Source organism: Podarcis bocagei (genome assembly GCF_964188305.1).
Source record: "Podarcis bocagei genome assembly, chromosome: 3".
Taxonomy (NCBI): Eukaryota; Metazoa; Chordata; class Lepidosauria; order Squamata; family Lacertidae; genus Podarcis; species Podarcis bocagei.
This window is the reverse complement of record NC_138127.1, coordinates 17,758,683-17,782,180: the sequence shown is the minus strand read 5'-3', so window position 1 is coordinate 17,782,180 and position 23,498 is coordinate 17,758,683. Positions and strand designations below refer to the sequence as shown.

At 43.2% G+C, this 23,498-nt stretch overlaps 1 protein-coding gene across 2 annotated transcripts in view; it reads left to right on the top strand.

Annotated features, from left to right (window-relative positions):
• ELOVL5 (ELOVL fatty acid elongase 5) overlaps window positions 1–23,498 on the top strand; it is a 74,032-nt gene that overhangs the window by 28,472 nt on the left and 22,062 nt on the right. For both annotated transcript variants that reach the window (XM_081189215.1, XM_081189214.1), the window contains exons 2-4: window positions 12,175–12,240; window positions 15,017–15,204; window positions 20,807–20,884. In XM_081189215.1, coding sequence (XP_081045341.1) covers window positions 12,183–12,240; window positions 15,017–15,204; window positions 20,807–20,884 — 324 coding nt within the window. In that variant the 5' untranslated portion in view covers window positions 12,175–12,182. The remainder of the gene's footprint in view (window positions 1–12,174; window positions 12,241–15,016; window positions 15,205–20,806; window positions 20,885–23,498) is intronic.

Below are 23,498 nucleotides of genomic sequence, written 5' to 3'. Positions count from 1 at the left end.
AAGTTAGAGAACCGCAACATCTGGACGGTTTCATGTTAGCTATCCCTGCTTGAAAGCTTAAAACGTTTTAAAAATATCTTTTAGGTGGGGTGGGGGTCTTAAGAGCTAAAGGTGACATAACAGGAAAGTCCTGCTCCCCACTTTCAAGCACCTGCACCCCTTTGTTAATTTCAATTGACATAGCAGTGCTACCGAAGGAAATGTGTAGCTTTTTCTACTTGCTGCTCTAAATCTGCGGCCTTCTTCTTCTTCTTCTTCTTCTTCTTCTTCTTCTTCTTCTTCTTCTTCTTCTTCTCCTCCTCCTCCTCCTCCTCCTCCTCCTCCTCATCATCATCATCATCATCATCATCTTTCCTTCAGGAGGACATACGATAGTTTGGGACAGGGCTTTTTTTCAGCCGGAGCTCAGCTCTGGTGGACACCATTGCCATTCTAAGAGAACAAGGGAGAGGTTCGTGGTGAACTCTGGCACCTCTTTTTCTAGAAAAACAGCACTAGTTTGGTCATGTGATCAGAAAAGCAGCATTTGTAGCAAGGGTTAAATGCTCCATCCCCTCTCGTCCCCACTGTTCCAATTAAAATTAACCACTGCTTTGCTCTGTATATGCTTGTACGTGTAGATAGTAGTCATTCTGATTTTTTCGCAAGGACAAAGTTGCATCAAGCAATTGCTCTCCCATCAGTTTCAGTTCATGTTCCTGTCGTTTCCTTGTTGAAAAAAGGTGGTTTGGTTGTCCAAGAGCTCCAAATCAGCTCTAAACGTGCAACTTGGGTGTGCCGGTCTGTGATTGACTCTCGCCCCAAAATAGTGACAGTCTGGAAGTGCACTAAGAATGGGGGAAGAGCAGACAGAAGTCCCTCACTCTGTAAGAAATGGTTAAATGGATGCTGCTTGCTGAATTACCATATTTTTTTGCTCCATAGGGCGCACCTGACCATAGGGCGCACCTAGTTTTTAGAGGAGGAAAACACACAAAAAAATATTCTGAATCAAATGTTGCACTAAACTATTTAAAGCGGGCAGCTCCTGTCCACTTTGCTGCTTTAAAGCGAGCCTCAGAGGAGGGTAGGAAGGGGAACCATGGCTTATCTAAGTCCAGTTAATAATGCTGAGCCTGGATTATGGCCATCGAGAAAGTACTGGAGCCTCAGCTTCATGATCTGTCCTTCCAGTGAGCACTCAGGGCTGATTTCCTTAAGAATGGATAGGTTTGATCTTCTTGCAGTCCATGGGACTCTCAAGAGTCTCCTCCAGCACCATAATTCAAAAGCATCAATTCTTCAGCGATCAGCCTTCTTTATGGTCCAGCTCTCATTTCCATACAGCAGAGTTCAAAATTAGCCAGGTGCATTTTGCACCTAGCATTCAGCCACTTTTGACCACAGGAAGATGCCTGGGCACCAGGAAGGTGCCTGACATCTCTACCATCTGGAGTTGCATAAAGGGGGTTGCCTGGGTCTGGATTGTTTTCACACACTAATACCACATCCTGTAGAATTCTATCCGTTACATTTTACCTGCACAACCGGAATGAATTTCAGGAACCAAAATGCTTTTTTCTTTGCAGCATGAGCAGTGAACAACATCATAGTTAATTGTTGCAGCTTGTCTTCACTGAGCCCACCCCACTGTCCTGCTAACAGTCGTGAAGAATATCCCTACATTATGAATGGTCTGTGTCACTATTAAGGAAAAAGAGGAAGTGACAGGCCAATATATATGTGGGCTGTCTCTGGAGCAAGTGCCTTTTCTTCTTTAAGTTCTCAAAGCTCTTAACCTAGCTCGGGGTTGTCATCTGAACTAGCCAGATGTTTAACAATCACAGTCAGTCTGTCATTTGAAGAACTTTAGAGCTGTCTTGCCCCGAGAGGGCAAGTAGACATTCCGTTTTGTGTAATCTTGGTTTAAGAAGCCATTTGGCACCTAGCTTATATACAGTACCTCAGTTTAAGTACTTAATTTGTTCCGGAGGTCCGTTCTTAAGCTGAAACTGTTCTTAACCTGAAGCACCACTTTAGCTAATGGGGCCTCCTGCTGCTGCCGCGCCGCCAGAGCACAATTTCTGTTCTCATCCTGAAGCAAAGTTCTTAATATTTCTGGGTTAGCGGAGTCTGTAACCTGAAGCGTATGTAACCTGAAGTGTATGTAACCTGAGGTACCACTGTATCTGAGTTTCTAGCACTGGTACACAGTAGTAAACTGGATGAACTCAGTGGAGGGCAGCTTTCAATGTTGCTGTGGATGGAGGAGAACAGTCATGTGAAATGTTGGCAGCAAACTGGCTGCTCTGGGATTAGCTTCTTTTAATGGACTGAAACAGATGATACTCCTCAGGCAGCCTTGCATTTTGATCGGTTGTCGGGTCACATATTTCACAGTGATATTAGCTGAGCTTTGTTGACAGCAAGGAGTTAACACACAAAGGACTTTGTGCTTGCCCCTTCAAAAGTCGCTGGGTTAGCCTGAATGCTGACTCTGCACGATGAGAATCTCATTTTACCTTCTGAGCCAAAGAAGAACTTGTGCCAGGGAGTGACACTTGATTCATAATACTGCCAGCGTTACAAGCAGGGCAAATCCATATTCCAAACCAGGTAATTATGACTTTGGAGACATCTCTAGCTTGCAAGCCTGCTCTTATATTGCATCTTTCTTGAGTTACCAGTGAGTATAACTTCAGCATCTCTCATTTTGATAATTATCAGTAGTGTTTCTTTGGAGGCTGTTGCTCTTACATAAAACCAGGGATGTTTTCTGTGACCGTAGAGGTAAAAGAAATCACCCACGTCAGTAGTTTGTCTACTATGAAGGCAGAGGAGCATATTTTAAAGAGGCAGGGAGTGACCTTTCTAACAAACAAAAAAAAAAACCTACCCCAGTGAGCTTCTTAACGATTCCTAGTAGCAGTTAGGATCTAGAAGAAATATCAATGGAAAGAATGTGGAAGAGAATGAATAAAGTGTCAGGCAAGCTACCTGAAAGGTAGACTGTACCAATAGGAATCTTATATAGTAGGTGTGCTTTCTGTTTATATGAGGACATCAGTGGTTATGTGGCATTTTACAGAGTACAAGAGGAGCTCACAAATAAAATTTAGGTCAGGAACAGGTGGGAGAAACAAACCAGGAGCTCTGCTTACCGTGGTGGCAAAGTATTGAATCTTGGGTGTTTTTTTTAAAAAGCCATGGTTTGTAGGCTTTCATATCCTAGCTTGTTGGTGAGCAACTGGCCAATATTCTGGTTCCCAGTGACAGCAATGGGGATTTTTACAAAACATTTTGAATGGGAAATAATCCTTTTTTGTGGGAAAAAAATCATGCTCAAATTAGTGTTTTCAGTCTTCATCAGAAAATTTCCAATTCCCTGCAGAGGGATCGGATTTAGCATGTTCAATTTCCTTTTATTTAGTAAACAAAGCTGTGAACTTGCCAAGCTTGCCTATTGCTGCATTTTCAGCTGGCGCATCCATTCATTGTTGCTAATGAATTTTAAGAAATATAAAATTTCCACAGGGATTTTTTCCTCTCCGCTTCACTGGCTAGATGCCCTGTTTATTGTGATGTGCAAACGTGGCTGTGTTTCAGTTGTGCATGCTCAGAGTTCCATTAGGGCATGAGCTGGTTTTTGGACAGATGTTCTGGGAAGCAGTCCCAGGCACAGGGCAGCGAGGGAGAAGTGATGGAGCTGTTGGAGGATGCAGGAAACCTTTGAGCAGCTACAAGTGGTGGAACTAGATGAGCAAAGGTCACTGGCAGGAATGTATCAGGAGATGGGGGGGGGGCAAGGCTATGGAGGAGGTTGAAGGACCTTGCGCTGAATGTGGAAACAGACAGAAAGAAGTAGAGAGATAAAATTTGCCAAATCATTTTTATTGATTTTTCCAGATTGTACCTAATCAGCCACAAATTTAATACAGTTTCCCAAAAAATTGGTTTCCCGCCCTCTATTCTTGATGTGTCCAGATTCCTCCTGTTGCTGCTTTATTTTCTAATACATGTTCCATTAAACTATTTTATCCCTAACCATCGGCTATCCACTTGCCTATTCCTGCACGTGCAATATTTCAACATTTGCAATATCTACAAGGGAGGTGACTCCACAAAGTGTCAAATCCACAATAGATCAGTAATGATAATTTCTAAAACAAATTCCTTTCCTGGGTACAGATTTCAGTGAGTGGTGTTGCATGATCAGAGTGGTGACAGAGGCATGTTATTACAGCGGCAGAGTGCTTGACAGATGTGAGGGGACCAGGTGAGACAGTGGAAGACCAAAGAGGAGGAGGCTGTAGTCTAGAAAGATGAGAGATTACCATGGTGTAGACTTGAGTTCCTGCGGTGGGAAGGGCCACTTTCTTTGCAAAGCAACACAATGTAGCTGTGGACTCTGTATGAGGAACAAAGGAGGGGGAGAAAAACCAAGGTTACACGCCTGTTCAACAGGGTAGATGGCAACATTGTCGACGAACAAAGAAAGTGTGCAGGGTGAAGCAGGAACAAAGAAAGGAGGCTTGGGAGGAAAGATGAGAAGTACAGTCTTGAGAAGATTGAGACTGAGACAACAATTAAGCGTCCAAGCAGAAATATTGGAGAGACAGCCGGAGATGTGAGGTTGGGGTGAGGGAAATGCTTCAGGGGGAGCTGTGCTGAAGACCTGGTGTATCAAAATCTCCAGCACACTGCCTTGAACTAGGAGAAAAGAATTCTAACAAGACAGCAAGCATAGATTAAAGCCATTCATGCCTGGATGTGGGTCTGTTCTGGACTGGCGTCTGAGCCACAAACACGAGTTTGAACAAGCCAGAATTTATCCTTTGATCATGTGGCTTCTGACATCTTTTCAAAACTCTTCCGCAAGGCTAGCCTGCCATTTCTGTACTGTGACTAATTGTACCGTGCTGAATTTCCCAGTGTAATAGTTATACTTTTGAACTCTGGCAGAGGAGATGTTGTTTGGCTTGGAGGATTGTGAAAGTCATCTTAATGGGGAGAGATGTGGTGAGTTTTTTTGGTTGGGTTCATCTGGACTGCATTCTGCAGATTACCTCCTAATTCTCAGGGAAGTGCTTTGGCTAGCAGCCTCTAACTTTGTCAGAATCACTTACGGCTTTCATTCTCCATGTGAGGCAGACCTCCTGCAAAGGCACAAAGGGTTTCCAGGGGAGGACAAACTCCTTTTATAATACCTTCCAACCAATATGAAGGAAGAGATTGTACCCCGTGCCTTTTTTTCCTCTTTGTCAATAAGCGACGGAGCCTTATGTACTGGAAGTTACTTTTACATCCTTGCGAGACTTTTGTCACCTCTAAGCAGGCACTTCCTTTCCCAGTTCTTATTACTATATATTTTTTTAGAAAATAATGTCCAAACAGCACATGAGAGTGCATACCCGTGTCTTTAAATGCAAGGTGGCCTTTCAACAAAAATTCTAGCCAGGAAATCAAAGCAATACTTTCTTTGCAGCGAAGGAAGAATTGGGAGTAGACTTTGAGTGCACTCCCAATTCTTCTTCCTTTTATATAATAATAATAATAATAATAATAATAATAATAATAATAATAATAATAATAATACCCTGCCCATCTGGATGGATTTCCCCAGCCACTCTGAGCGGCTTCCAACAAAATATTAAAATACAGTTCATCAAATATTAAAAGCATCCCTAAACTGGGCTGCCTTCAGATGTCTTCTAAAAGTCAGATAGTTATCTGACGTGAGAGCGTTCCATAGGGCAGGCGCCACTAACGAGAAGGCCCTCTGCCTGGTTCCCTGTAACTTCGCTTCTCACAGTGAGAGAACTGCCTAAAGGCCCTCTGCCCTGGACCTTAGTGTCCGGGCGGAATGATGGGGGTGGAGACGCTCCTTCAGGTATACTGGGCCGAGGCTGTTTAGGGCCTTTTAGCTGCGGTTTGAACTTTCCCATGCCTGATATCATATATGACATCAAGCCCTGCAAAAGTGGATGTGGTTTATGCAAAACAACATGGCGGACCACCCTGGGGTTTCAGAGGGACTCCACCACAAATCTTAAAGGGCCAAAGGAGTGTGGAGGTAGGAGGTGCTGGAGCCTTTCCCCAAGTCCCCCCCCCCACATGCACACATAATTGGGTTCATCCTACTCATCCACAGAATGTCAGAAGACAATTGCTTTCCACTGAAGCCTCCTTAAGAAGGGTAGGCCTTCACGTAATACAATCCTTGTTGCAAATATCACACACTATAGCTGGAAAAAGAAAGATAATAAAAAGAACCATCACTGTTGCGATGTTCCTGTTTTTCTTTGCAATTTCTGTCGTGACAGTCAGCTTTTGTTTCCTCAGAGTCGGAGGAGACAGCAAAATATCATTTTTCTCCCCGTTACAAAAGAGAATGAGAGTTGTATTTCCAGAAATCCCTGCAGTTTCTTGAAAAGGGAAAATAAAAGAGAAAAAGGAGGGACTGCTGCCACTTGAGCTGGTGGATTATTTTTTTTAATGGTTTATTTCTTAATTCAGATCCCTAACGTTACGTCCACATATTTGGGGATATACGTAACACACACACACAGACACAGTCTCTTGCTCTCCATTCAGAACACAGCAGCAGATGTTAGGAGTTGGCACAAGTTGAGAGGGGGGGGGAAACATACACAAAACACTTTTGTAACAGCATAGCTAAGGCCTCCGCAGTATATGATGGTGGTAGCAGGTTCACATTTTTAAAACACGAGCCAGCCCCACCCAGGTATAGTGCAGGAAGGTGGGATAGTCAACTGAGATTGAAAAACAGGGTCAATGGGGCAAGCAGGAGACCAAAGCCTCCCAGACAGTTCATATTTTTAGACTCTCCCCCCCCCACACACCCAGGCTCTTTTTCTGAAAGTAGCGTTTTATTTCTTTTTAAAAAACTGAATTCAGTTTAAGCAGTGGTTTTGCTTATATTTAGATGTGAAAGCCTAGACATATTTGGAGAGGAACACAGATGCTATATACCATTCCCCATCCTCAGAAAATGATCTTTTAAAATATTTCTAACATTGCGTGTGTTTTTTTTTTGGGGGGGGGGTAAAACTCTAAAAGAAAAACATTTGGGGGGCACACTGAGGAAAAACCTCCAACAAAGTAGTTTCTGTATTGGAGTGAGTGAAATGCTTTGAAAGACAATATTTTATTCATTCAAGGTGTGTAGTATGAAGAATTTTATATGCCAAGTTTTTAAAAAATGTATATAATTGTGTATTTGATGCATTACACTGTATATATTTTCTCCATGTTCTCCCCACCCCACCCCACTGAATGGCTTTAGAGACCTTGCATCTCTTAATACATATACAAATAAATTTACACAAGCACAAAACCATTCTGGCTTATTCCATAATGGTATTATGTAACCAAATCAATCATTGTCAATTCAGCCAAGTGAGATGACCACATGGAGATTCAGGTGGCAAGTGGATGACTCACCTGTAAATGTTCTCCTCCCCAAGTTTCTAATTACAAGGTGAAAGAGGACTTTCTTATCTCAGTTTGTTTTGCAAATAATATATATTTTTGTATGCAGCCTTTACTATGTCATGCTATACTTGTTTACACTAGTAAACTCAGTTTATATTGCACAAGCACGGACACACACTGCTGTTAGAAGATACCTTCCTCCCCCATGATCCAGGGATTTGGTGAGACAGTGGACACCTCACAGCTCATGTGTGTTTGGGTCTTGTGTTGTGCTGGAGTGCTTGTCTCAATGGCAAAGGAAATGTCATGCTCTGCATTTTGACTGCTTAGTTTTGGAATAATGCCCCTTCTGCTTCCCTGCCCCCAGAAGCACCTTGGGGGATCCCGTTCCAATTGTTAACTTTTGTGGGTGTGGGCCATTTTGTGACATACCTATAGAGAGATGTGCAAATACCTTATGTTTCACACAATCTTCTAATTTGCATGTTCCATGCCTCTAATTGTTTTGAGTTATACTTCCAGTCCATTATCTTGAGGGAGAAAAATTAAATTCCCATTTTCTGTTATTCTAGAAGTCTGTGTACTTTGGTTCAATTGCGTAGCAGATCTAAACTTTCTAGCTAATGTTGTTGAAGCCTGTTAACCATTTCAAGGAGGATTTCCATGTTATCTGTGGCTGGACAGGAGTGTGCCCCCCAAAAATCAAAACGTATCAGCAAAGTTCATGCTCTTTGTAAAAACCATAGAACTGTAGAGTTGGAAGGGACCACGAGGGTCATCCAGTCCAGCCCCCTGCAATGCAGGAATCTTTTGCCCAGCGTGGGTCTCGAACCCACAACCCTGAGGTAAAGATTCTCATGCTTTACCCACTGAGCCATAAGAGTACTTCCAGATGACCTGTTTATTGATCATTCATTCTGATTTGTTTGTGGGGAGGCTAAGACAGTGTTCCATCAAAGCAGGTGTTGTCCCACACTGCCCACTTCATTTTCCTGTCACTTTCCTTACAGCTAAAAGTTGGGGGGGGGGATTTCGGGAGAGAGGAGGAATTGGTTAGTTGTGCAAGAGCTTCAAATCACCTTTAATCATCCAAGCTTAATTTACCAGCATGTGATTCGATACTACCTGAAATTAGTGACCATCTAGAAGTGTCATGGTCCTGACATGGGGTAACTGTGCCCCTGAAGGAGCAGGTGTGCAGCCTGGGAGCCATTTTGGACTCAAAGCTGACCATGGAGGTGCAGGTCAATTCTGTGTCCAGGGCAGCTGTCTACCAGCTCTATCTGGTACGCAGGCTGAGACCTTACCTGCCCGTGGACTGTCTGGACAGAGTGGTGCATGCTCTGGTTATCTTCTGCTTGGACTACTGCAATGCGCTCTACGTGGGGCTACCTTTGAAGGTGACCTGGAAACTACAACTAATCCAGAATGTGGCAGCTAGGCTGGTGACTGGGAGTGGCCACTGAGACCACATAACACTGGTCCTGAAAGACCTACACTGGCTCCCAGTACGTTTCTGGGCAAACTTCAAAGTGTTGGTGCTGACCTTTAAAGCCCTAAATGGTCTCGGTCCAGTATACCTGAAGGAGCGTCTCCACCTCCATCGTTCTGCCCAGACACTGAGATCTAGCGGTGAGGACCATCTGTCGGTTCCCTCACTGCGAGAAGTGAGGTTACAGGGAACCAGGCAGAGGGCCTTCTCTGTAGTGGCGCCCGCCCTGTGAAACACCCTCCCATCAAATGTCAAAGAAATAAACAACTATCTGACTTATAGAAGACATCTGAAGGCAGCCCTGTTTAGGGAAGTTTTTAATGTTTGATGTTTTATCATGTTTTTAATATTTTGCTGGAAGATGCCCAGAGTGGCTGGGGAAACCCAGCCAGATGGGTGGGGTATAAATAAATCATCATCATCATCATCATCATCATCATTACCTGAGTTTCATTTCATGCAAAAAAAAAAGTGATATTCCCGCTCCTGAGTGTGTGTGTGTGTGTGTTGTGTGTGTGTGTGTGTGTGTGTGTGTGTGTGTGTGTGTGGCGAGGGGAACCTACTAATGCAAATCCGGGGGGGGGGGGGAACCATCCTTAGTATAGCCATATTACTGATAGTGTGGATTATGTCAATCTTATTAAAGTAGCCAGTTGCATACTCTTATTCCTGGGTTGAGCAGAGCAGAGCTAAGAAAGGGCAAGGTAGTTCTGTGGCATTATCCAGCATTGGGTGGTGGCTGTTGTTGTTTAGAGAAACACAGTGAGAAGGGATGAATACTTGCTTTCCCACCCAAGAGGGGGGGGGGGGAACAGGAGATGCTTGGGGGTGGGTATATGGAAATGTTCATGTCAAAGTTTGAAGCAGCTGAACAACATCGCTGAGGTTATTGTGATGTGTGAATAAACAACTGCAACAAATGCCCTTGGAATACGCTGCTTTCCTTTTAACAATTTAATATTGATTTTATCTCAGCATGGGCCTGTGAAACCTTTTGTTGCTGCGAATCATGCCATTTATTCTGATACACACACCCTGTTTGATATGCCCTGCCTGGTCTTGTCTGAATGTAGCATTGCTGGCTACTGAGAGATCTCAGTAAAATAACTCTACAGCTCCATGAAATGTGAGTTCTTTGCATAGTTCAGGGTTGGCGGGGGGTAGGAGCAGGACTCCCTTGTGTGTCAGTAACTGGGAATTGGTGGCTGTGACATGGGGTTGCCATATGTCCTCCTTTTCCAGGACACGCCCTCTTTCTTGTGGGTTTGTAAAATGAGAGTCGTCATAGCGATCCGTAGTTAAAAGCAGAAAGTCTGCAAACGTATCCTCTTTTTTGCTCTTCCAAATAAGGCAACTCTAGCAGTGTGAACAGCTCAAAAGTTGCAAACTTGCACAATATATGGGACAGACCTGGGAGATACAGTGCGACTACTTTAGGGAAAGAATGTAGTTCTGGAACGCTTTACAAAGAGGAGTATTTTCTTATTAACCTCCATGTTGATTGTGCTTTATTATTCTGTGCCTGCATCCCATTTAGTGATAGATAACGTGTGTGTGTGTGTGTGTTTGTGTGTGTGTAGCTGCCTTATACTGGTCCATCTATTCCAGCAGAATAATAGAATTTTAGAGTTGGACGGAACCCAAGGAATGCAGGAAACTCAACTAAAGATTCCATAGCAGGTGCCATCCAACCTCTGCTTAAAAACTTCCAATGAAGGTATTATGTACTCTGCTTAGCAATGCTTCATCAAGGCAGAAGTTTTCCCAGTTGCCTGGGATCCTTTGAACTGAGGATGCCAAAGATTGAGTCTCTGAATGCAGTGAAATGGTTCTTGACTGCGCTTTGGTCTCTGCCGGTTAGGAAGATGTCAACACAGCACCACAAGTGTTGGTGCTGACCTGGTAACTGGAGACCTGATCTCTCTCTTTTTCCCCTTAAACACACCCATCCACCTCTGAACATTGGTGCAGAAGCAGGCAGCAAAGAGTACCCTCACTTTCAGATGCTGCAGAGCTGCATGGTTTTGACAGTGTCACCCCTCCTCTATGCATACTGTCGAAAGGTGAAGTCCCAGGAGGAGTTTACTTGGCAAGCTTGGTTCTGCTGTGCTTATTTGGAAGGTGGCATTAAGTCATTATAAGACACTGTTTATTCTGCTGTGTTTAAACTTGGTCTGAAATATCAGGGCTGCGGGTAAGCTTTATTTGGCAACTCTCATCTTTTGGTTAAATGAGCTGCTGCTATGGTTTCGCTGTACATAGACTTGTTTTGTTTTGTGCATACAGACACACACACACACACACACACACACAGAGAGAGAGAGAGAGAGAGAGAGAGAGAGAGAGAGGCCAAAAAGTGACTCAGGATTATTTATAAAGTAGGAGAGGAGGAAGGCAGGTGAAGAGTCCCTTTTTAATTATAAGTATTTCCTGTGTAGCTATGAGCTATAAAACAAGTTCCTGCTGCATCTGTTTCAGGCTTTGACTTGTGAATATTGTAAAGTAGAGATGGCTTCCATTTTATCTCTTTCCTTGTATGCTGCCTTCAAGATGGCGGGAGATGTTTTTAAATACGTCTTTAGGGATGTAAACTTTATGATGTGCTCTGTTCAGCGTCAGTGTCTTCTCCCATTATTTGCGGTCTTCCTGCAGCTCTTAACTACTGAATGCAAAAGAAGTCTTACAAAGTTACACCATGCTTTAAGCATTTGAAACTCCATAAGGAAATGTGTATCTAACATAACGTTTTGTGGAATTTCCCTAAATCTCCTTTAACCCTCCCTTGCAATAAGTAGAAGAATACCATTTATAAATGCACATTTGAACTAGTATAGGCTCCTTATTTGTGTCCTGGCTTTGGGAAATGCAGAAAGTCATGTTAATACCACGATGTGAGTGCAACAGCACTCTTTCCACCTGTGATTCAGAGGTATACTGACAGTGGAGCAGCCTTCAATGCCAAAGATGGGCTGCAATCCCCTAAATATTCTTGCAAAAATCTGCCAAGTGTTCAGAGGAATACTTGGGGAGCCTGTGGCCTTTTGGTTGTTGCTGGACTCCAACTCCCATCAGCCACAGGCAGTGCGGTCAATTCACAGGGATGATGGGTGTTGCAGTCTAGCACCATCTAGGGAGCCATGGATTCCCACACCCACAAACGTATCTCATGCTGTTTTAAACTGTTTCCTGATAGCAGCATTTCCATAGAAAAGAGCAAAATAACTGTTTTCTCCCCATCTTCCACACAGGTTGCACAATGACGTCTCTGGATGAAACAATCAATAGCTACCTGGACGTTTGGCTTGGACCCAGAGGTAGGTGGTTTATTTGGGAGAGTGTGGGCTACCTAGTTCCTGATTATTTGCCAAAGGTTTTTATGTCTCTGAATACAGTGACATTTAAAAAAACCTCTTAATTAAGATGTTGTGTAGTAGTCACTGGAATGAGGACTGAAATCCCTGCATGGTTGGTTTTTTTGCTTTGCTTTGCTTTGGCTTGCAATGGATACAAGTGCTTTATTAGATATATACTTGTATCATTGTTGGAATTCAATACAAGGGGTGTTCTGATTTGTGCCACTTTAGGTAGCTATACCTTTTGGAGAGGTGGCCTATAATTACATTAATAAATGAACTCCCCAGCAGCAGCGTCAGTGAGTAGCTAGCATATTTCTGCGCTGAATTCTTCTGTGTACAAAATAGCTCCTTTTAAGACTCCGCCTCTGTGGTTCTGTTCCCATGGAAAGCACAGTCACGAACAAAATGAAACAGTTGCCCTTTTTGTGTGTTTGCTTAGACATACTGCATTTGAGGCACCCTTGCTGATCTCACCCTCTGCATCAGCTGAGTTGGCACAAAAATTGAGCCCGCATGTTCCAGTGACCCTGCGGGGTGAGAATTCTGTAGTGACATTTGGTCCTGACGTCAGAAAGGAAAACACATGAATGAGGCAGCCCATTTATATTAGCATATGTTCAAAAACTCCTGTCAGTTAATAGACTCCTAAACATAACAAGACAGTTTTACAGCTATCAGAAAATATGAAATTGCTCTTGCATTTGGCGTATGTTAAACAATTGTGGAAGCAATCTATCCAAACTGAACCACTGAAATGCCATTGATATCTGTGGGAAAGATAAAAGCTCATAGTGTAGCTTAAATGACAGAACACACAATTCTGCATGGAGTAAACCCCAAGTTTGGGGTTCGAATTTAGCCAGGCACCCGGCATGTTTTGCGCCTGACTTTTGACCACTTGCGACCAAGTGAAGATGTCCTGAGCACCAGGAAAGCACCTGAGATCTTCACCATCTGGAGGTGCAGGCTTGGGGATCATTGGATATTGGCTGTAGAATACTATCAGTTGTAGAATATCTGCATGGTCAGAATGAATTTCAGGAACCAAAATGCTTTTTCTGTGCAGCAGGAGCAGTGAACAACATCATAGTTAATTGTTGCAGCTTGTCTTCACTGAGCCCACCCCACTGCCCTGCTCAGAGTTGTGAAGAATATCCCTACATTATGAATGGGCTGTGTCACCATTAAGAAAAAGAGGTTGGAATAGGTCAATATATATGTGGGCTGTCCCTGAAAATCAAGTGACTTTTCTTCTTTAAGTTCTCAAAGCTCTTAACCTAGGTCAGGGTTGTCATCTGAGCTAGCCAGATGTTTAACTGAGAATCAATCCCAGTCATTTCCATCCTTTGAAAAATAAGACTTTAGAGCAGGGTTTCCCAAACCTGTGTCTCCACCTGTTTTTGGACTACATTTCCCATCATCCCTAGCTAGAAGGACCAGTGGGAATTGTAGTTCAAAAAAACAGATGGAGACCCACATTTGGGAAACCCTGCTTTAGAGCCATCTTGCTCAAAAATGGCAACTAGACATTCTGTTTTGATGACTGTAATCTTGGTTTAAGGAGCCATTTGGCACCTAGTTTCTAACACTGCCCAAGTTTGCTTCCTGGTGTTTCCACTTGTAAGATCTGAGGAGGCTTCTGCTTATGACCTGTGCATGTTGCTGCGCATTAGAACAGATAGCATTGTCCTAGCTGGACCAAAGTTCTGATGGTGTAAGACTGGGCTCTCCAGATGTGACTGGGCTTCCGCTCTCATCAGCTCTGCCCATTGGCCATGCTGGCTGGGGCTGATGGGGGTGCTATAACATCTGGAGGGTACCAGCTTCCCCATCCCTGGTATAAAGCAGCATCATATCATCCATTTGCTTAACTCTACTATGACACACCCATGGGAATGAAAGATTCTCCCATTTTCTTGGATCATCCCCAGGTTTCCAAAACATGAAAGGCCCCCCCCCCCCCGAAAGTGCAACTCCTCGGAATATATTTTTCAGATTCAACAGCAAAGCTTAATTGTGCGAACATGGGATCTCGGATCTCTTTATAATATTTAAGCACTATTTAAAATATTTACATTCTCCTTATTTTGCCACAAAGCCTGGTAGTTCAGATGGGTGGGAATCAAGAAAACTGAGGAAGTGCCAACTTGAAAGGTGAGGCGAGCATCATGGCTCTCACAAAACCCATCTAATTTCAGATAATGGGAGTAATGGAGATGTCAGGAAGGAGAGAATTAAAAGTACAGTAACTTGGAATATAAAAGCACCGGGTATCAAGATTTGAGAGAGAACCAGGAAAGGCTAGTGTGTCAGGTGCTCCTTCAGGGAGCAGCACTTTTGTAAAGGGAGCATAATTAGTTGTTTAGCAACAGAGCAATTAAATAAAACCTTGCCACGGGTGTGGGGGTTTGTGTGCAATTCAGAGCAACGGGCTTTTCTCACTGTATCTCCCAGCTATTATTCCTTTGGCTTCTCTTAGGAAAGCCTTGCTAAAGGGGGAACCAAATCTCCGCACACACCAGAAACCACTAGCACAGATTGTCCTCTCAACTTCCTTTGGTCTGAAATGTTGGTATTGAATTTGGTCAGACGCTCTGGAGCAACTGCTTCCACAACGTGCATAAATGTGCACCCTGCCTTTCCTAACAAGGGATATTCTGCCAGTCTTAAATCTCAGAAGTCTTTGAAATTGCCTTAATCCAGATAAAAATATTGCCTTTGTGTTCCGTTTCAGATCCCAGAGTAAAAGGATGGTTTCTCCTGACCAATTACACACCTACCTTCATCTTCACCGTCTTATACTTATTAATCGTATGGTTAGGACCAAAGTACATGCGGAACAGGCAGCCGTTCACCTTCAGGGGTATTCTAGTGGTCTATAACCTCGGGCTTACGCTTCTGTCCCTCTATATGTTTTATGAGGTAAGAAATGAAGAGGCTGTGCATTTTTCTCGCATTGCTTGTTCCATGCTTTCATACAAAATATCAGGTTCAGGAGGCCTCTCCGAATAATACAGTTTTAGAAGACTTCTAAAAGCAACTGGGAATGGCTCCCACCAAATCTCTGTTTTTGCAAGGAGTTCCACAGGGCAGAGCCTGCCACACTAAAGGCTCGGTCCCTGGTAATGTGGCAGAAAGGATGTGAGGGGAGAGAGTCTTTGTGCTGACCACCTCCATCACAAGGATCCTTCAGAAGGGGGTTGCTGCCAGGAACATTATGTGCAGGTGTATTTTGATGAACAGAATGAAAGTTTATGAGTCATGGTGGAGGGGAGAGCATATGTGTACAAATTCAACAGAGCTTTGTTTGTTTGTTTTGTTGCTATTCTATATGATTTATGCTGTATTCGTGATGTTCCATTATGTTATTTTTATCCTTTGTTTGTAAGCTTCTTTGGGATTTATTTGAATAAAAAGCAGCATAGAAATAGAATCAATCAATATCAAATCAATCAATCAATCAAACAATCAAACAATCAAAACGGCCAGTCAAACCTCAGGGGTGTGTGGGACCACCAGCAAATGCCCTATCAGTGATCAAGGTGAATATATTTGTCTGGAAGCTTGGGCATCACAATCCTTGTAATTTATTTCCGTCTCTCTCCCCCCATCCCCAGCTTTGGTAAACTTTGACCAATTGTGACTCCTAAAAAGTTAACCATTATAGTCGCACAGTTCATACATTTACAGGCCACCAACGCCTTTCTGGTGGCAGAGGAACATAGTCTTCTAAGCTCATCCTGCAAAAGCTTTGCATGTTTGACCGTAGCACTTACCTCAAGTGCGGTTTGGCAGAGAAAGTGGCTTATACATTCCTGAAATAAGTGAACAAGTAGGGCCGTTCCATGCATGGCTGAATGCACAAAACCCTTGTCCGCATTTTATGGGAGATGTGTGGTTAAGTGACGGAGACCATAACCTGCTCCTATGGCACGGCAAGCAGCTCGGAAGACTAGAAAACTGCATGAAATGAGTCTTTAGCAAACACATCCTTTGAATAATAGTTACGTAGAATGCTATGATATTAGAAACGCATGTTGTTGTTGTTTTGGGGGGGAATTATTGACATTTTCACAATACCATAAAAAAAGCAAACTAATCTACAGGAAATACAATAAAGAAAGAAACTAAAGGAAGAAGGAACAGGAAAAAAGAAACTACTCATTGCTTATATTGTAACTTGCATCCCCTACAGAGGAAGGTGTGCCCTCCCAGCTCTCACCTGGCCCCATCCCTCTCTTCCCACAGCCTCTCCTCCCTGTGGTATCTCTCCTTACCCACCTCTCACACAGGGTTCTCAAACTGTCCTCCCCCTTATCTGTATACAGTTCTTGTTGTTTAGTCGTCTTAGTCGTTTTCGACTCTCCGTGACCCCATGAACCAGAGCATGACTTGGAAACTCTCACTTTCTTCTCAAAGCTTCTCTTTTTTTTATGTCCATGGAGTTTTCTTGGCAAAATACTGGAGTGGTTTGCCAGTTCCTTCTGCAGGTGGATCACATTTAGTCTAAACTCTTGGCTATGACCTGTCCGTCTTGGGTGGCCCTGCACAGCATAGCTCATAGCTTCTCTTGAGTTATTCAAGCCCCTTCACCACAACAAGGCAGTGATCCATGAAGGGGATACAGTTCTTACCAAAGTACAAGGAGATAGAATAATAATATGAGAATAACAATAAACCACCGAGGGAGATAAAAGTAAAGAGAGTAAAAAGAAGAAAGAAATAGATAAAAGGACCTCCAGCTACCAACCTGTCAGTTGTGTATTCGATATTTCTTGATGCTGAATCTAGGTTATTCAATTATTCCTCCCCTTGCTAGATTTTGTTTTTCCAGCCTTCCATCCAGTGCTCTCCAGTTCCATTATCAGTTGCTTTCCGGGGGAGGGGGGGCGGCATGGCATGTTCTTGGTTTGCACAGAATTGCCTTTCCTTACCTGGGGAGACAAGGTTTGTTTTCCCATTCTATAAAGGTCTGGAGGCTCTGTAGCCTAGTTATTCTGGCTTTGCTTGGTACCTGAGTAGGATGTTCATGTGAAGTGTTCTAAAAGATCCCGGCTAAAATGGGAACAGGAGCAAATGTGCTAGAATAGGAGTTCAGAGTCTTCTGCAAAAGTGGCATGACAGTCTTAAACAGTTTGTCCCCACGCCTTCTCCCTGCAGAAAAACCTCACAACAAACAGCACTTGTCTCAGGAAGTTAGATACCTAACTTTTTATATTGCTTGGGAAATGCCTAATTATTGCAGATATGACAGGAGCAGTTTATTTGTTTAGAGATCATTAGTCTGCATTTACTTTTCCACTTGAACATACTTGCAGTGTCAAAGTAGGCCTTCAAGTGAGATAGCGGCATCTGTGGCATGTGTTCCAGAGCAAATATTTTGGCACCAGGATTACTTGCAGTGAAGACATCTACGCAATCCTTTCTCCTTTAGAACCTCACAGGAATGCATCCCCCCCCTTCTGATTTTTAATTTGAAGGGAAATATCTGGCCGAACAAATAACTTCAGATATTGTGTTTGGCTTTCAAGGTCATGTTGCTTTAGTAGAAATGGTACATTTTAAAATGTACCTTTTGCGTGTTTTTTGAAAGCAAAATAAAAATCTGTTACCTGCTCCTCCCTCTGTGACACCCACCCACTTGCTATTTTATTTTTTTAAATCCCTTGTGTCATTGCTAATCACATTGTTAACCTAATGTGTGGTTAGACCCTTCAATCAGTAGCCAAGGCTCAACAGAATATAGTAGACTAGTTAATAATGCCAGTGATCTGCAAGACTGGAAAAGGTGGAGAAATCTTGACTTCTGTGAACAGATAATAATTTAGGATGCTGTGGTAGTAAGGGGCTTTCTAAATGGTGGGCACAAATCTGCATTATGTATAGAAGGGTTTTCTTTTGTTTTGTTTGACAGCAAAGACAAAGCACACATACACCAAACTGCTGCTGCTGTAGAGCTTGTGGGAAATCCTGTAGGAAACAATTAATGGTCATGTCCTCCTTCCCATGTGTGCTGAAGCCTCTTTGTCATTTCAAATGTAAGATGAGATAACTACAGAGACTGAATGCAGTGGCAACAGGAATGGACAGCAGGTTGCTATGGGGAACTTGCAAACTATAAATGGAGAACGTATTGTTTGTGGTATTCCCAAAGCCAGAGTTTCTTGAGAAAGTTTGAACGAAAATTCTGCAGATAATGATTATGCTATCATTGGGTAGTACTCCCACCCCCACTCCCCAACAAAAAGTTAGAGTATCTTGTTTTCAAAATGCATGTTTTTATTTTTCTACTGGAAACAAAGCAGTAGTTTTATAGTGAGGTTAGGTGGGGGGAATGCCAAATGAGAGCTGCTTATTACATTGCATTTATATTTTTGTTCCACCCTCTTCATCCAAAGAGTTTGGAAAGCATATTTAATTTTATCTTTCCTGCCCCCCTCCCCGCAGTTTTATCCACCCAACAGCCCTGTTAGGTAGTCCAGCCCAATAGAAAGTGACTGCCTCTAGGCCACCAACTAAGCTTTGTGAATATGAACTGACCAAGTCCTGGTTCAGCCACAAGAGCTATATCTGATTTCATAAAAATGCGGAAATCTCAGCTGGAGAAATCTTAGGCATGCTAAAGCCATGAGTCTTGCACATTTAGAACTGTTTATGGAAACCAGTTGACATTCACTATATGTGCACTCTAAATGTTGAGGTTAGTCCTTTGATTTTAAAATGCTGTGTGTGGTTTTTTTTGGGGGGGGGGTCAAGGAAGATATATTACATGAAGTTCTAGATAAACATTTTTCAGAAGACGTTATCTAAATTATAAAGCCTGACCTCTTGCCTTGAGTTGAGTTTTGTTTTGTTTTGCTTGCTGGCCCAGCCAAGTCAATACTCCTGAGATTTGATGAGTATTTTTGTCAAATCTAAAATTATATTTTCATGTTTTCTTGTAAGGAAGCTTCTTGTGGTCAAGTCAAGAAGACTTGAAATAGAAGTCTGATGGAAAGACTGTTTCCGAATCAGACTCTACTCTCATCCTGCTTTTATAGAAGGCCCTCTTAAAGATTATCAATCCCCCCCATAAGAGTTGCAGGCTATTTCAGCACTGTGATGTGTACATACAGTGGTACCTCGGGTTAAGTACTTAATTTGTTCTGAAGGTCCGTTCTTAACCTGAAACTGTTCTTAACCTGAAGCACCACTTTATCTAATGGGGCCTCCTGCTGCTGCCGTGCCGCCGGAGCACAATTTCTGTTCTCATCCTGAAGCAAAGTTCTTAACCTGGGATACTATTTCTGGGTTAGCGGAGCCTGTAACCTGAAGCGTATGTAACCAGAGGTACCACTGTATCTCACTTTTACCTCTAGTAGATAGGTTTTGCAGGTTATTGGATAGCAGACATTTCCAAAACCTGACTGAGTAGTGCATGATAGGGAATCTGAAGCCCAAAGGCCCCTCTGTCCAGCCCTTGGGAGGCAACACCCACCAGCAGCCCTACTCCATTCTGCTGTCGAAGAGCTCTTACTGATGTTTAGTTGGAATCTCCTTTCTTGTAACTTCAAGCTCCTACCCTCTGGAACGGGAGCCTGCTCTATCTTCCATGTGGCAGCCTGTGGTGATCGCACAGGGTCCCCGGACGTTTAACGGTCTATTGATCCCTGTGCCACCACTGTGCTCGCTTCCCTGCTGCCACCAACCAGCGTAAAACACTGAGTCTAGTCAGTTGTTAAAAGTGAACCAAAAAACCCCAAGTTTATTTTACAAACATTAACAAATTTATGGTTTCTCAAATAATATTCCTGTCAGTATCTTAACTTTAGTTTCTTTACCAGCCTATACCTTCCTAATACCTTCTGACTGATTATCTCAACTGTTTGACTGATTCCTCTTAACAAATTCTCTCCCTCTCTCACACCAGACTAGCCCAACCCACAGACTTATCTTCTCTGTCTCTCCTAACTCCAGACTGTCTCTTCAGCAACTCTAACTCTAACTCCTGACTTCTCCCCTTGGGTTCCCATTGGTTAGTCATTTTACAATTAGTTAACCCTTTCCTTATGAACCCAGTATGATGTCACACACCTAGGAGGGCAAACGCCACACAGCCCTTTAGATATATGAAGTTGGCTATCATATCTACTCTCAGTCTCCTCTTTACCAAACTAAACATTCCAGATTCCCTCATAGCATTTGACTTCCAGACCCTCAATCACCCTCCTCTGCTCACAATCTGGCTTGTCAACATCCTGCTTAAATTGTGGCACCCAGAATTGGACACAGTATTCCAGGTGTGGTCTGACCAAGCCGGATTAGAAAAATCCCCCTCTCACTCTCCACTCTTTTAAAAGCTGTTTTTTGCCTCCAGCATCTAATGAAACTGCTTTTGTGGGACTTTTACATTAAGGTCTTGTGAATATGACTTTGATTCTTTTAAGTTCATTTTTTTAATATATATATATATATATATATATAAAGTATTGTAAAAATGTGCAATGTTGTCAATGGGCTTCTTTCTTTTTCTTCCTTCATTTAGCTGGTGACAGGAGTATGGGAAGGCGGATACAATTTCTTCTGTCAGGATACGCACAGTGGAGGCGAAGCTGATATGAAGGTAACATTATAAGCTGACTCTACTGTTTTGCTTTGCTTCTTGCATTTGGAGCGAAGGTCAGTACAGTTCTTACATATTTGGGAAGGACGTGTACCCTTCTCTGTTATTGCCAAAGGAAAGGCTTTGCTGTAATTTGCATGGTTTGATAGTGCCTTGAAAGGAAAGTTAGTGCATCGTCACTAAATCCATCTAGTCCATCCAGAGTTTCCCAAACTTGGGTCTCCAGTTGGTTTTGGACTACGGCCCCCATCCATCCCTGATCTGCTAGCTAGGGGTGATGGGAGTTGTAGTCCAAACACAGCTGAAGGCCCAAGCTTGACATCTAGACATATCTGAGCATAAAGGAGTAATGCAAGCACCCATTGTTGATAACTCAAGGCTTGTAAGAAGTACAGCCCGCTCTGTTCTGTGTATTGCTACTTAACGTATGTTTTCAGTGGATCTCTCTGAAATTCCTAGCTTGAAACTCCCTCGTTTTATGAGCAGCCTGTCTCTGTAGGGTGTGTGGGAAATACATGTAACTGTAATTTGGCTTACTGGCACTGAATAAAGGTACTTTCCTGGAATAAAATTGTGCTTTAGTTGGTTGAATTCATCATTTGGCAGTGCCACGGGTGATTTGGTACACTTAAAAACTGGTGCACATCCCTTCCGTCGTTAACAAGGAGATGGAGATGGCAGTGCTTGCTCCAAGTTACTGCATTGGTTTAGGAGCCATGCAGATAAATATTCAGGAGGCAATTGAACATGTTCTCCTTCTGTCAGCTGCTTTCATTTCTAGCATTAAAGGATGCTAGACAGGACATAGAAATCACTGTCCCAATTTAGCCAGCCATGAATCTCTGGCTTAACTCCGTCTTGCGCATAGAGCCAAGTGAAGGGTGGTTAAATGTTTTGGGTTAGTCAATATCTATAAACCTAGCCCTACTGCACAAGGTTGTTGTGAGACTAAAATGGGGGGCACCGCTTCTAATATTGGATAGCTTTAGCATACTCAAGAATCAAAAGTTTTGTGTCTCTTTTGTAGGAAATGTATACATTTCTGGGCATTCCACAGTTTTCCATTTTGAGCTCTTGATGCTGGAGGTATACAAACTTTTGCAAACAAAGTGATAATTTAAAGAAAGCATGAAAGCTTTTCACTAGCTTGAATTGCAAAACTTGCTCACTGTTTTGTAAGATATTGTTTGGACCTAATAAAGGTACTGCCCTGATGTAGGTTTTTGGATTTCCAACCACGCCCACTATGGACCAACACAGCTATTGGCTATCACTTCCCATCCCCTTGCCCCACTTCGTCACAGGGTGAAGGAGATGCTAGACTAGTAAAATCAGCCAAATGGCATTGCCATGGGTAGTGGTGAGAGAAAGAGCAATCATTCAAAACACAACCCACCCCCCTGCATGAGAGTTGAGTTGTTCTGCATCCAATCCTTGGCTCTCTTAATGACCCGGTTCCTCCTGAAAGAGATCCGTTTCCTGTAACCATTGTTCCCAGCAGCACGCTGTCACTCCTAGCATTGTAGTGTGGTCAAGAGGCAGGCTGGGTTCATTGTTCTCCAGCTGACCATGAGAACTTCTGGGACTTGGTTTGCGTTATACAGTAACTGAATGGGAACTTAGGAGATGGTTGCTAGAAACATAAGCTTGTGGTTAATGCAATGTGGCATAGAAGCCACTATGCCCATAGAAATTCTAATCTACCTAGCACAATTCTCCCCTAAGGAGCTCAGGGCAGAGCACATATGCGAGGAGATTTTGCTTCTAGCACTGCACCCTATGGAATATCACTATGAACGTTTTCCACCCTTTTTTCTACAATATAATATAATTATAATAATTTATTATTTATACCCCGCCCATCTGGCTGGGTTTCCCCAGCCACTCTGGGTGGCTTCCAACAAAAGATTAAATATACATTAAAAAACCAGTCCTTAAAAACTTCCCTAAACAGGGCTGCCTTCAGATGTCGTCTAAATGTCAGATAGTTGTTTATTTCTTTGACATCTGATGGGAGGGCGTTCCACAGGGTGGGTGCCACTACCAAGAAGGCCCTCTGCCTGCTTCCCTGTAACTTTGCTTCTCGCAATGAAGGAACTGCCAGAAGGCCCTTGGTGCTAGACCTAAGTGTCCGGGTTGAATGATGGGGGTGGAGACACTCCTTCAGGTATACTGGGCCAAGGCCTTTTAGGGCTTTAAATGTCATCACCAACACTTTAAATTGTGCTCAGAAATGTACTGCGAGCCAATGTAGATCTTTCAAGACCGGTGTTATATGGTCCTGGCGGCTGCTCCCAATCACCAGTCTAGCTGCCGCATTCTGGATTAGTTGTAGTTTCCGGGTCACCTTCAAAGGTAGCCCCATGTAGAGCGCATTGCACTAGTCCAAGCAGGAGATAACTAGAGCATGCACCACTCTGGCCAGACAGTCCACGGGCAGGTAGCGTCTCAGCCTGCATACCAGATGGAGTTGGTAGACAACTGCCCTGGACACAGAATTGACCTGCGCCTCCATGGACAGCTGTGAGTCCAAAATGGCTCCCAGGCTGCGCACCTGCTCCTTCAGGGGCACAGTTATCCCATTCAGGACCAGGGAGTCCTCCACACCTGCCCG